Source organism: Geotrypetes seraphini, chromosome 4 (genome assembly GCF_902459505.1).
Source record: "Geotrypetes seraphini chromosome 4, aGeoSer1.1, whole genome shotgun sequence".
Lineage (NCBI taxonomy): Eukaryota > Metazoa > Chordata > Amphibia > Gymnophiona > Dermophiidae > Geotrypetes > Geotrypetes seraphini.
This window is the reverse complement of record NC_047087.1, coordinates 159,150,409-159,162,164: the sequence shown is the minus strand read 5'-3', so window position 1 is coordinate 159,162,164 and position 11,756 is coordinate 159,150,409. Positions and strand designations below refer to the sequence as shown.

Sequence of the window (11,756 nt, the reverse complement as noted above, 5' to 3'; positions counted from 1 at the left end):
AATCAAATCTAATTTAATATTTGTGGATCACACTATGCCTATAAAAGTTCAAGGCGATCTACAAAGTTTAGATCCCATACATACATGGAGAACGTGCAGAGAACAGTCGTCATCTGAATGCTTATAAAATAGGCAGGGGCACTGATAATCTCTGCCGGTGCTAACAATTACATACTATGTGGGGCAGAACAAGTTATACAAAAATAGTCAATTGTACAATTATTCAATGCTGTAGAGATTGAGAACACTTTAGAACAGTTATTCAGTTTGATCAATTAGTAAACTTCAAGGTTGTAGTTGCATGATCAGTTGCTTTGTGATATAGAAATGTTTTCAGTTTTCTTCTAAATTTTAGGTAACAGGATTATTTTCTAGTACCTAGTAGTAGATTGTTTCAAGTTTTGATAGTGATGTAGGTGAATAATAAGTTGAAAATGCGTTTGTACTTGGTTTCTTTTGGAGAGGATCATCTTTGAGCTGCTGGAAAATCTGGTTGATGTGAAGTGAACTTCCAAGAACAGGAAGATTAGCGCCTCCAATGAGCTGGTGTTCCGTATGTGGTATATGAGGCAGGATATTTTGAAGGATTTTTTTGTTGTTGTTTATTCCAGGTTGTTGTTTATTCCATCAAATTTGTCAGATTACAGGAAAAGTTATTACTCTTTGCAGTTTAATTTATTCTCCAGGATTCAATAATGCCCTCAGTTTTTGGGCATAATAGGCTTTCCCTACCATTCAATTATCTTTAAAATATTTGGTCTATATTTTATAGCAAAGTGATATTGCTGCTGCTCTCAAAAGGCAGATGTTACAGCCTAAAGAAAAGAAAGTTTTTCTTCACAAGGTTTTAAGGTTTAAGGTGATGTCTGCTAGCCAGATATACACACATGCATTTATCAAAATGGCTATATAACACATTTGCATAAAATGAAATCCACATTAAAGACCATATCTAGCAAAGTCTGGATTAGTTATGATCCTTGGTTTTCCCACCCTAGCAGAGGTTGCCCCTCCAGTTCTATATCTAAGACACCAGATAGTTTTCTTAGTACCAGTTGAAGATTGTCAATAGTTACCTGCATATTATTTTCATCATTTTGCCCTCAATGTTAAAACTCTTTCACCAGCCAGCCTGCTCAGAGAGAAAAGAAAGTAAGGAGGAGGAAATTTCCCATTCCACAGCACTGCAGAATGACTTTTTTTCTTGCAATGTTCAGAACTGAAAAATGACATTTCAGTATTTTCCACACCAGAGAGGTAAGATGAGAATTCAACATGCTACTGAGTAACACAATGTCAACACAGGAGCAAACTACATGAAAAAAAGTGTAAAAAAGGGTTACTTGGTAAAATTTCTAGAGTAATCCAGATATATTTTTGTGAAATTTAAGGATATTGCTAGTGATTATGGGCCCAATTCTATATAAGTCACCTATTAAAGTGGCACTGACTAGTGCAGTGCTAAGTGCAATTCTAGGTGCACTGTAGAGAATCGCACTTAGGGCTGCCTAAATAGTGCTAGGCATTGCTAGGAAACCTAACTTTAGGCACACTGCATTTATGCCAGGGGTTTCTTCGCCTAAATACCTCCACCTAAGTTAGGTGTCTAAAGACGCCTGATTCAAAAAGAGGTGCCTAACTTGAAAGAATGCCCACAATCTGCCCCCTAACCACACCCATTTTTAGGTAGGTGCTTTGGACTAAGCATCTACTTTTTATAGCATTGCATTTTTCGAGTTAGGCACCTAAATTTCAGTTAAGTCCAATTAATAGCAATTATGAGGTGTTAAATGCCAATTATTGGTACTCATTAAGCCTATCAACCAATTAAGTACCTACATCGGCTAGGCACCTAACTTTAGGCGGACTATATAGAATTTACTAATATTTGCCTACTGTAAAGACCAGAGATTTTTGCCTTAAAATATTAATCTAATCCAGATCAGTTTGGATACTTTTCACATTTCCCTACCACTGTTCTCAATTACCAAAAGTACTTGGCATATTATTACAGAAATAAAAAACATGATGAAAAAAGATGGCTTAGCAACATATCAAACAGCTGCAAATGTAAGCAAAGGAGTGATGATGTGTTTGAGGTACACAAAATGCTCTTTCTAGAAAGATTCTCTGCCATCTGATGTAGGACTATCTCTAATCCTTGACCAGTGGTCAAAATTATATTTTCTGATTGTCAGAAGATTGGCAAGATAAAACATCTCTAAGGGAAGGGTGGTGTTCACAGTCACTCATGAAGAAAGAGTAACCAGTATAGATTTATAATAATCCATTAAGACTTGCACATCTGATAAAAATTTGGTTTTCTACAGTCCACTGCACCCCACTGTAAATCTCATAGAGAATCATTCTGCATTATATCCTTTAATGTGACAATGTGCTAAAGACCTAATAGTCCTTGCCACTCTCCTACGTCTTATTTTGAAATCTTAAATTTAGGAAATGACAATAACATATCCCTTAAACTACATTATTCAAGACCTTAAAACAGGATGGGCAGTTAATTACTCCTACTAAATATTTGTACTTTCAACTTGTGATATCTATCTAGGAGATAAAACCATTATACTCTGGTGCAGTGAAACAGGTAAGTTACGGAGAGCATGAAATGGTGATCACCTGAGACATATTGGGCCAAAATCAACGCTGAAAAGGACAGCGCTTAACATGATTCTATAAAAAAGCTCAGAAGTTAGGCGGTTTAGAGAATCACGCGTAGAACTCATTCACATGACTAACAATTAGGCGCAACCATTTATACCAATGAAAACTAGGCCTAAATACATGTGCATAGGTTGTGCACGGATCAAGATATTTTATAACAGTGTGCCTAACTTTTAGGAATGCCTATGACCAGTCCATGTTCCTCCCATGGACATGCCCCTTTTGAGATCCGCACACTGGAATTTACATGCACTACTTCAAAGAATATGCTTAGAAGGTTGTGCGCGTAAATTCTAATTATTGGCAATTACTACTTGTTAATTGCCAATTATTGGCACTGATTGGCTTGATAAACAATTAGGTTGCATGTGCAAATCAGCAATGCGCACAGATTTGTGAGCACAATTATGGTCACATTATACAGAATCTGGCCCATTGTGCCTTAATCATGCTGCATGATAACATGATCTCCACTTATAAAATCATAATTGTGCTTAGTTTTAGAACTTAGAAGCATTATTTAAATAATTCCATCAGAGTAGAAAAGCTGGTATAGAAATAAACAGTCCTCCCAAAGAATCCATCCAGAACTTCAGAGAATCTCATTTCTTAAAAGTGCATGATCAACAAAAATATCATGACAATTCATGAACCTAGGACATCTTCCAGCCCATTTTCCATAGCATGGAAAGAGATTTCAGAAACTGCCAACTTGATTCAAGGCCACTCATCTTTCAGGTGTTTGAAATTAATTCTCCTTGCTTCAATTTGTTTCCACAGTATACAAAATGGAATGTTACAGCGTGGCTAAAATCCGCAAGTAAGAAACAACCACTATGCAAAATGTCTGTCCAACACCCAGAATCAATGCTTCAAAAGGAATCATTTCTTTTCCTGCAGCTCTGTACACCCCAGCAATGGCTGCACCTGGTACAAAAAAAAAAAAAAGAAATCGCATTAAGGCCACATGGATTAATAAAACAGATACAAATCAGAAATCATTCCAGTTAGTAAACCCCCCAATCCACGCCCTACTCAATACCTGCTCATGGGCAGGTAGTTAATTTAACATGGAGTGCTGTTGGAAAGATACATGCAATTCTCAGGTGCTGATGTTAGACAATGATTTTATAATACTTAGCATCTGACAGATTTCAGAAGAAAAAAAAGCATAGAGGTACTAGATCCAATTTTGTGACGCTAAGGCTTGTCAATGATTTCATGATTATGCAGCATTTTCTCACTTTTTGCTCTTGATTTAAGCTTTTATTAGACACTAGTGTTTAAGCCCATTACATTAACGGGTGCTAGAATAGTTGTGTAGAAACATATTTTGCAACAGTATGTTTTTGAGGGTACGGGACGTGGTCATCCTGGCTACATTTATTTTAAATTTTTATTTATTTTTTTATATTCTTTATAGTAATTAAAGAAGACTAATGTTAAAAAACTTAAGTTGTTTTTTTTTTTTTTTAAATGATATATGTAACCAAAAAATAAATAGAAAATTATAAAGTTGAAAACAATACAATGAGGATAAATGCTGTTGGATAACTGTAAACCTTTATAACAATAGTAAATATATAATAATATGAAGATTAGTTTTAGAAATAATTGTTCTTTTATTTCATGTGATATGTCTATAAAATTTCCTTATAGACAATATTCCTTGTGAATATTCTGTTTGAGTTTGGCAATAGCTTCCCTAGGTTAGGGCTGTCTACAACTTTCATCAGAATGTCAGAAAAACTCCTAACTCTTGAAAAAGCTACATATAAATGGCCATGGCTGAATACTGTTTCTGGCAAGTAAATGCCAACTTTTTCTAAGGCTTGCCCCTGAGCTTTATTAATTGTCATGGCAAAGGTTAATGTGACTGGAAATTGTCACCTTCATAATGTAAAGGGTAAATCAGTGGAGGTTGGAGCCAAATCAATATTGGGAATAAAAACTAACTCTCCTGCTGAACCTGTTATTACTTGACCAATGATGAGGCTGTTCTTTAAGTTATTAATGATGAGGCGGGTACCATTGCACAATCCTCTTTTAAAGTTTAGGTTTCTAAGGAGCATAATTATTGCTCCCTTTCTAAGGTTGAGTTTATGCTTCGGCATACCTGTTAAAGTTAGTTCATTGAGGAACTCTACTGGATAGTTTTGTGTATCTTCCTGAGTTGAGTCATCAATTGAGGTTGAGCTGAGATATGTTACAATTTGTCCTTTCAAGATGTTGAATACCTCTTCATTTATGGTGTTAACATCAGAGTTTTTTGGGCAAAGTATATTTTTTTTGTTAATTTTGGAATATCGGCAATAAGAAATTTTTCTCCCAAAAAGTCTTTGATGATATTGTCTATGGTTAAAATTTTGGAAGGGATTTCAATTATGTCATCAGGCAAACTGTCAATGTGTGGTGTATCACCATTACCAACTTTGATGAGCCAAATGATGAAATCAGTGTCAACTGAGTGAATATTGTTTTTAAGGTTGAGGACTTTGAATTTGGGCCACAGATTGTTATTCTTTATACACGCCTCTACAATTTTGTCTGCTCACAATGAGACACCACGAGAAGTGTTTGATGGAAATCTCCACCAAGTAAGAAAATTTTTCCTCCAAAGGGTTTGTTGTTATCCATTATTTCTTGCAGCAGTTTGTCAACTACTGCAAGAGCTACAGAGGGGGGCCATAGTACATTTGTCCCAAATGATTAGTTTAGCAGATCTTAAATTTTCAGCATCAGTAAAATTGAGACGCATATTTGATATTGAGTTCTCAAGTATAGGCACGGGTAATTTGAATTGGGAGTGGTATGTTCTCCCACCCTTAAGAAGATTGGCTGCTATACCTGTGGAGGCTACAGGGAATGCAATGTTACCTTGTGCACGAAATGTGCTGAGAAGTATTTTGTAAAGGTAGGTTTTACCACTACCTCCTGGGCCGTCCAAGAAGAAACAACGGTGGAAATGGTTGTCATTTTGGGTTGCCGACAATATTTCTTGTAAAGCTGTTTTTTGATCTATGTTTAAGGTTGTCAACATTTGTTGAGTTGTTTGTTTTTCAAAGGTTTGGTCGTAGGTATTTGTAAATAGGTCAGTATTTAGCAGTGTGGATGGTAATCCAAAATCTTCAAACTTTTTCCATGGAGTAGCAAAACGTTGGATATTTCTTTGAGTGCTATGTTACGGCATATAGTGCAATCATTATTGCGAGTAATATGTGTGTGAACTAAATCTTCAATGAGGTATTCTTTATATTTTAAGAAAAGGTCATTCATATTTTGTGTTCAATACTGGTCGCCGTACCTCAAGAAGGACATGGCGATACTCGAGGGAGTGCAGAGGAGGGCGACTAAACTGATAAAAGGTATGGAAAATTTTTCATACGCTGACAGGTTAAAAATGCTGGGGCTGTTCTCCCTGGAGAAGAGGAGACTTAGAGGGGACATGATAGAAACCTTCAAAATCCTTAAGGGCATAGAGAAAGTGAATAAGGACAGATTCTTCAAACCGTGGGGAGCCACAAGCACTAGGGGTCACTCGGAGAAATTGAAAGGGGACAGGTTTAGAACAAATGCTAGGAAGTTCTTTTTTACCCAGAGGATGGTGGACACATGGAACGCGCTTCCGGAGAATGTGATAGGCCAGAACTCTGTACAGGGGTTCAAGGAGGGTTTGGATAGGTTCCTGGAGGATAAGGGGATAGAGGGGTACAGATATAACTTGAGGTAGGTTATAGAAGTAGTCAGAAACCACTTCACAGGTCGCAGACCTGATGGGCCGCCGCGGGAGCGGACCGCTGGGCGAGATGGACCTCGGTCTGACCCAGTGGAAGCAACTTCTTATGTTCTTATGTAAGGAGGCAAATATGCAGATGTATGCAAATAACTCCCTTAGTTGTTTAGGCATGCTGTATTGGACAGAATCTTCCAAAGTGTTCTCCCACACTTGATCATTGTTAATGAGGCCTCTTTGTTTGGCGGCCTCTTGGAAAGTGGGGAAGATATTTCCATTTACAGTTCTTAGATCTTCAAATGATAATTCACCAGAAACATTGAGCAATAGGAGGCGCAGAGAATAGCGTTCTGGATCAGATAGTAAGTTGACAGAATATATGCGTCCAATAACTTTTTCTGCACCCCGTTGACATAATTTCCAAGTACAATGTTCAGAGTCAAACACAGGGTAAAGGAATGTCTGAGTATAATATGCTCCTTGCTTCATCTTGGTCTTGATTTAGTTTGAGCCAAGCTGTCAAATGAGTATTGCGTTGTGAAGCTATCTGTGCCACTGTGGTAATGTTATTTGGGTGGAAAAATACAGTTTGTTTGTCAGGCAGAAGCACTGCTAAACTATGTATGGTATGTGATTGATATGGTGGCTGCTTTTGAAGCCCTCACATATCTTGAATTCATAAAGGTTTTAATTTCATTGTGATTTAAACTACCATGTTCTTGAATTACAACATTTGCACAATCATGATCTTTGTACACATATTTAAAAAAGTATTTGATGCTTTTCACAGAAGCACACACTTTAACATTAATGTGGCAATTGTACTTGAGGGCTAGATATGGATTATATGGTACAACCCAAGTATTATCAATTGTCTTGCCGTTAACATTTGAAATTTGGCTTGTGTTTCGTCTTCTATATTTGGGATAACCATTAATATTAGCAATAGTTTGTTGCTGGAATGGCTTTGGATAATCCTTAGTGCATTTGTCATACATGGAGAATTAAGATTGTGTGCTCCACATGGTCCATAAATCATATGTTTTGTTACAATTGCATATAATCAAGGAGTGATTTTTATATTTGGAATGTCTGCAGATACAATTTTGTCTATCACGTCTATTGTTTTTGGTTTACTATCATCTTTAAGAATGAATAGTATGTGAGCATGTGGTAAACCCCTCTTTTGAAATTCAATTACGCAGACAGTGGCTTTTGTTAGTCCAAAAATATGTTTTTTACAGATATCAGTGATCATAGCTTTTAGTTTTAGGTGAAATACTCTTGCAACTAAATCTGGTGTGCATCAGCAGTTTGACCATGTTGTAGGCTATGAACAATCTCTTCCCATTTGGGGTTGCATTGTAATGAAAAGATCAGGCTTACCATATTTTCTGACAATTGCCATTGCTTCTTGATAATTTTGTAGCATGTTTCTGGGGCTACCTGCAAATGAGGAAGGCAAAATATAAGTTTTTTCCAGGAATTAGGCCTGCCTCATTGGCTTCATTAATTAAATGGTCCATTAATCCTGAGTATTTTTCTACTTGTAATTTTGGCTGATTTTGGCGTGTGTAATTTAGTCTGTTGGCTTCAGTTTTAACATATGCATCTACTATATACTGTTGTATAAGGCAGCCAGCATATAAGAAGGGGTTAAATACATCTCTGATGGAAAGACGATACCCATAATATTGCATTTGTCTTATCCTAACTCTAGGATTTCATGACTGATTTGTTAAGCCTACTAAGGCTTATGGTATGTGTTGCAAAGGCATGTCAATTCCCCAGCTTTGATCCCCATAGGGGAAAAGCAATGGGTAAACTAAGGGTTCCAGATTTGGATCAAGGACACTAATTTTTTGTTATCCTTTGTTTTGGATCATCTACATTTGGTTTGCAGTGTATAAGGAGATCTCTTTCAAGTGGTGGTTCTCCGTCATTATTTTGAAAAATAAATGCAACCTCATTATGTTTTGGTACATTATAGCACCTTTGGCCATTTTTATGATCTTGCACTATTGTCATGGACACCTCCTTAGTAACATTGCCTGTTCTGGCGGCATCCTCCTCATATTCTTTTTCAACCTGTTGCAACATTTTGCAAGCCTCTGCAAATGGATTGTATTGTGCCATAAGTGTGCTTAGTGTTTGCTTAAGTTCTGGATTTATTCCTGAGTTTGGTGAAATTAGCAGTCTTGTTTTGCAGCTTCAGAAGGATCTAAAATATATAATTGTGCATGCTGTCTGTTTTGTCCCTGTTCCGGGTGCAGTGTGCCTACTCTGTGACAAATTAAACCATGGATGCAGAAACTATATGGGCCATAGCCATGAGGTGGAGCAATGTTTGCTCCCATGGAGGCAAATGCTAGGGCACTATTTATGGATCGTATTTTATCGAATAAATTTTTGCTGGAGTGATGCTGACCCGTCATGAGTTTGCTGGATGAAAGGATTTGTAATAATTGGGGGAAGATGTACTTTTCCTTTTGAGCAACATTGTGAAAATTTACAATCTAAGATTTTTCTGCTGGTGGACAAAGCGATGGGACCAGACGGGATCCATCCCAGGATACTAAGGGAGCTCAGAGAGGTTCTGGCGAGTCCTATTAAAGACTTGTTCAACAAATCTCTGGAGACGGGAGTGATTCCTGGGGATTGGAGGAGAGCGGATGTGGTTCCTATTCATAAAAGTGGTCACAGGGATGAAGCAGGAAACTACAGGCCGGTGAGCCTCACTTCAGTTGTTGGAAAAATAATGGAAGTGTTGCTGAAAGAAAGGATAGTGTACTTCCTTGAATCTAATGGGTTACAGGCAACATGGCTTTACAAAAGGTAAATCGTGCCAAACGAACCTGATTGAATTTTTTGATTGGGTGACCAGAGAGCTGGATCGAGGACATATGCTAGATGTAATTTACTTGGATTTCAGCAAAGCCTTTGATACAGTTCCTCATAGGAGGCTGTTGAACAAACTTGAAGGGCTGAAGTTAGGACCCAAAGTGGTGAACTGGGTCAGAAACTGGCTGTCGGACAGACGCCAGAGGGTGGTGGTTAATGGAAGTCGCTCGAAGGAAGGAAAGGTGACTAGTGGAGTCCCTCAGGGTTCGGTGCTGGGGCTAATCCTGTTCAATATGTTTGTGAGTGACATTGTTGAAGGGTTAGAAGGAAAAGTGTGCCTTTTTGCAGATGATACCAAGATTTGTAACAGAGTAGACACCGAAGAGGGAGTGGAAAATATGAAAAAGGATCTGCAAAAGTTAGAGGAATGGTCTAATGCCTGGCAACTAAAATTCAATGCAAAGAAATGCAGAATAATGCATTTGGGGATTAATAATAGGAAGGAACCGTATATGCTGGGAGGAGAGAAGCTGATATGCATGGACGGGGAGAGGGACCTTGGGGTTATAGTGTCCGAAGATCTAAAGGCGAAAAAACAGTGTGACAAGGCAGTGGCTGCTGCCAGAAGGATGCTGGGCTGTATAAAGAGAGGCGTAGTCAGTGGAAGGAAGAAGGTGTTGATGCCCCTGTACAGGTCATTGGTGAGGCCCAACTTGGAGTATTGTGTTCAGTTTTGGAGACCGTATCTGGCGAAAGACGTAAGAAGACTTGAGGCGGTCCAGAGGAGGGCGACGAAAATGATAGGAGGCTTGCGTCAGAAGACGTATGAGGAGAGACTGGAAGCCCTGAATATGTATACCCTAGAGGAAAGGAGAGACAGGGGAGATATGATTCAGACATTCAAATACTTGAAGGGTATTAACGTAGAACAAAATCTTTTCCAGAGAAAGGAAAATGGTAAAACCAGAGGACATAATTTGAGGTTGAGGGGTGGTAGATTCAGGGGCAATGTTAGGAAATTCTACTTTACGGAGAGGGTAGTGGATGCCTAGAATGCGCTCCCGAGAGAGGTGGTGGAGAGTAAAACTGTGACTGAGTTCAAAGAAGCGTGGGATGAACACAGAAGATTTAGAATCAGAAAATAATATTAAATATTGAACTAGGCCAGTTACTGGGCAGACTTGCATGGTCTGTGTCTGTGTATGGCCGTTTGGTGGAGGATGGGCAGGGGAGGGCTTCAATGGCTGGGAGGGGGTAGATGGGCTGGAGTAAGTCTTAACAGAGATTTCAGCAGTTGGAACCCAAGCACAGTACCGGGTAAAGCTTTGGATTCTTGCCCAGAAATAGCTAAGAAGAAAAAATAAAAAAAAATAAAAAATTTAAATTGAGTCAGGTTGGGCAGACTGGATGGACCATTCGGGTCTTTATCTGCCGTCATCTACTATGTTACTATGTTAAAATGTTTTGCATTACAAAAATTGTAGAACTGATCTAAATATCCACATGGGTGTGTTTTAATGTCGCCCTCATTAATATTCAGCATGTCATTCAGAACTACCATTGCTTGTATTGTGGCCCTTGACTTTTGGATTTGGATTTTTTTCCTCTGTAACAGTTGCTGTAGATGTAACTGACAAAGATCTGTTATAATGTCTCTGTGTAGGTTGGCGTGTTGCTGACTTTGTGATTATTGTTCTTCCAGAGTCATACTTGATCTCGTAGGTTTGTTTTTTTCCCCACTTATTTTCCTTTTCTTTAACAGATCTATTTGCTCGTCTTTGTCTTTCTTTCTTGGTGTGTTTCTGATGCAGTGATTGTTGTTCTTCTGGAGTAAGACTTGCTGTTTTAGTTCTTTGTCGTTCTGTGTTTTTTTACATTAATTTCCCTTTTCTTCAATAGATCTATTTGCTTGTCTTTGTTGTTCTCTTTTGGCGTGCTTCTGACGCAGTGATTGTTCTTCTTCCGGAGTCAAACTTGCTGTTTTAGTCCTTTGTCGTTCTGCGTTTTTTTAACGTTCATTTTCCTGTTCTTCAATAGATATATTTGTTTGTCTTTGTTTTTCTCTTTCAGCCTTTCTCCTCTTCAACTCCACCTGCTGAGGTGACTATTGTTCCTCTAGATGTCTTTTGGTGGGCATTTTGTTAATGTTCCTTTAAGTGTGTTTGTTTAATCTTAAGGTTGCAGTAGCTGACTGTTGGCACTATGGGCTGACTGCTGGCACTGTGCTTTTGGTAGTGTGGAGTGAGGAGGTTTTGATTTTTTGGCAGTTTGTTTATGTTGCTGGGTGCTCTGGAGGCTATTTAGGCACACTGACTGCTGGCACTGTGGAGCGTAGTTCAATTTTAGCACAATGGGGTGCCGAGGCCTTTTTTTCTTTCTGTCTTTCTCTCTCCCTGCCCCCCCTTTCTGTCTTTCTTTCTGTCTCTCTCCCTCTGTCTGTCTTTCTTTCTCTCTGTCTCTCTCCCTGCCCCCCTTTCTGTCTTTCTTTCTGTCTCTCTCC

General features: G+C 38.4%; 1 protein-coding gene across 6 annotated transcripts in view; it reads right to left on the bottom strand.

Moving 5' to 3' along the window:
* Positions 1-569: 569 nt before the first annotated feature.
* TMEM170A (transmembrane protein 170A) overlaps positions 570-11,756 on the bottom strand; it is a 292,018-nt gene continuing 280,831 nt past the window's right edge. For 4 of the 6 annotated variants that reach the window (XM_033941056.1, XM_033941052.1, XM_033941053.1 and 1 more), the window contains exons 5-6: positions 7,802-7,861; positions 570-3,609 (exon numbers count right to left, since the gene is read on the bottom strand). In XM_033941056.1, coding sequence (XP_033796947.1) covers positions 3,479-3,609; positions 7,802-7,861 — 191 coding nt within the window. In that variant the 3' untranslated portion in view covers positions 570-3,478. The remainder of the gene's footprint in view (positions 3,610-7,801; positions 7,862-11,756) is intronic. The other 2 variants (XM_033941057.1, XM_033941058.1) reach the window with 1 other exon arrangement.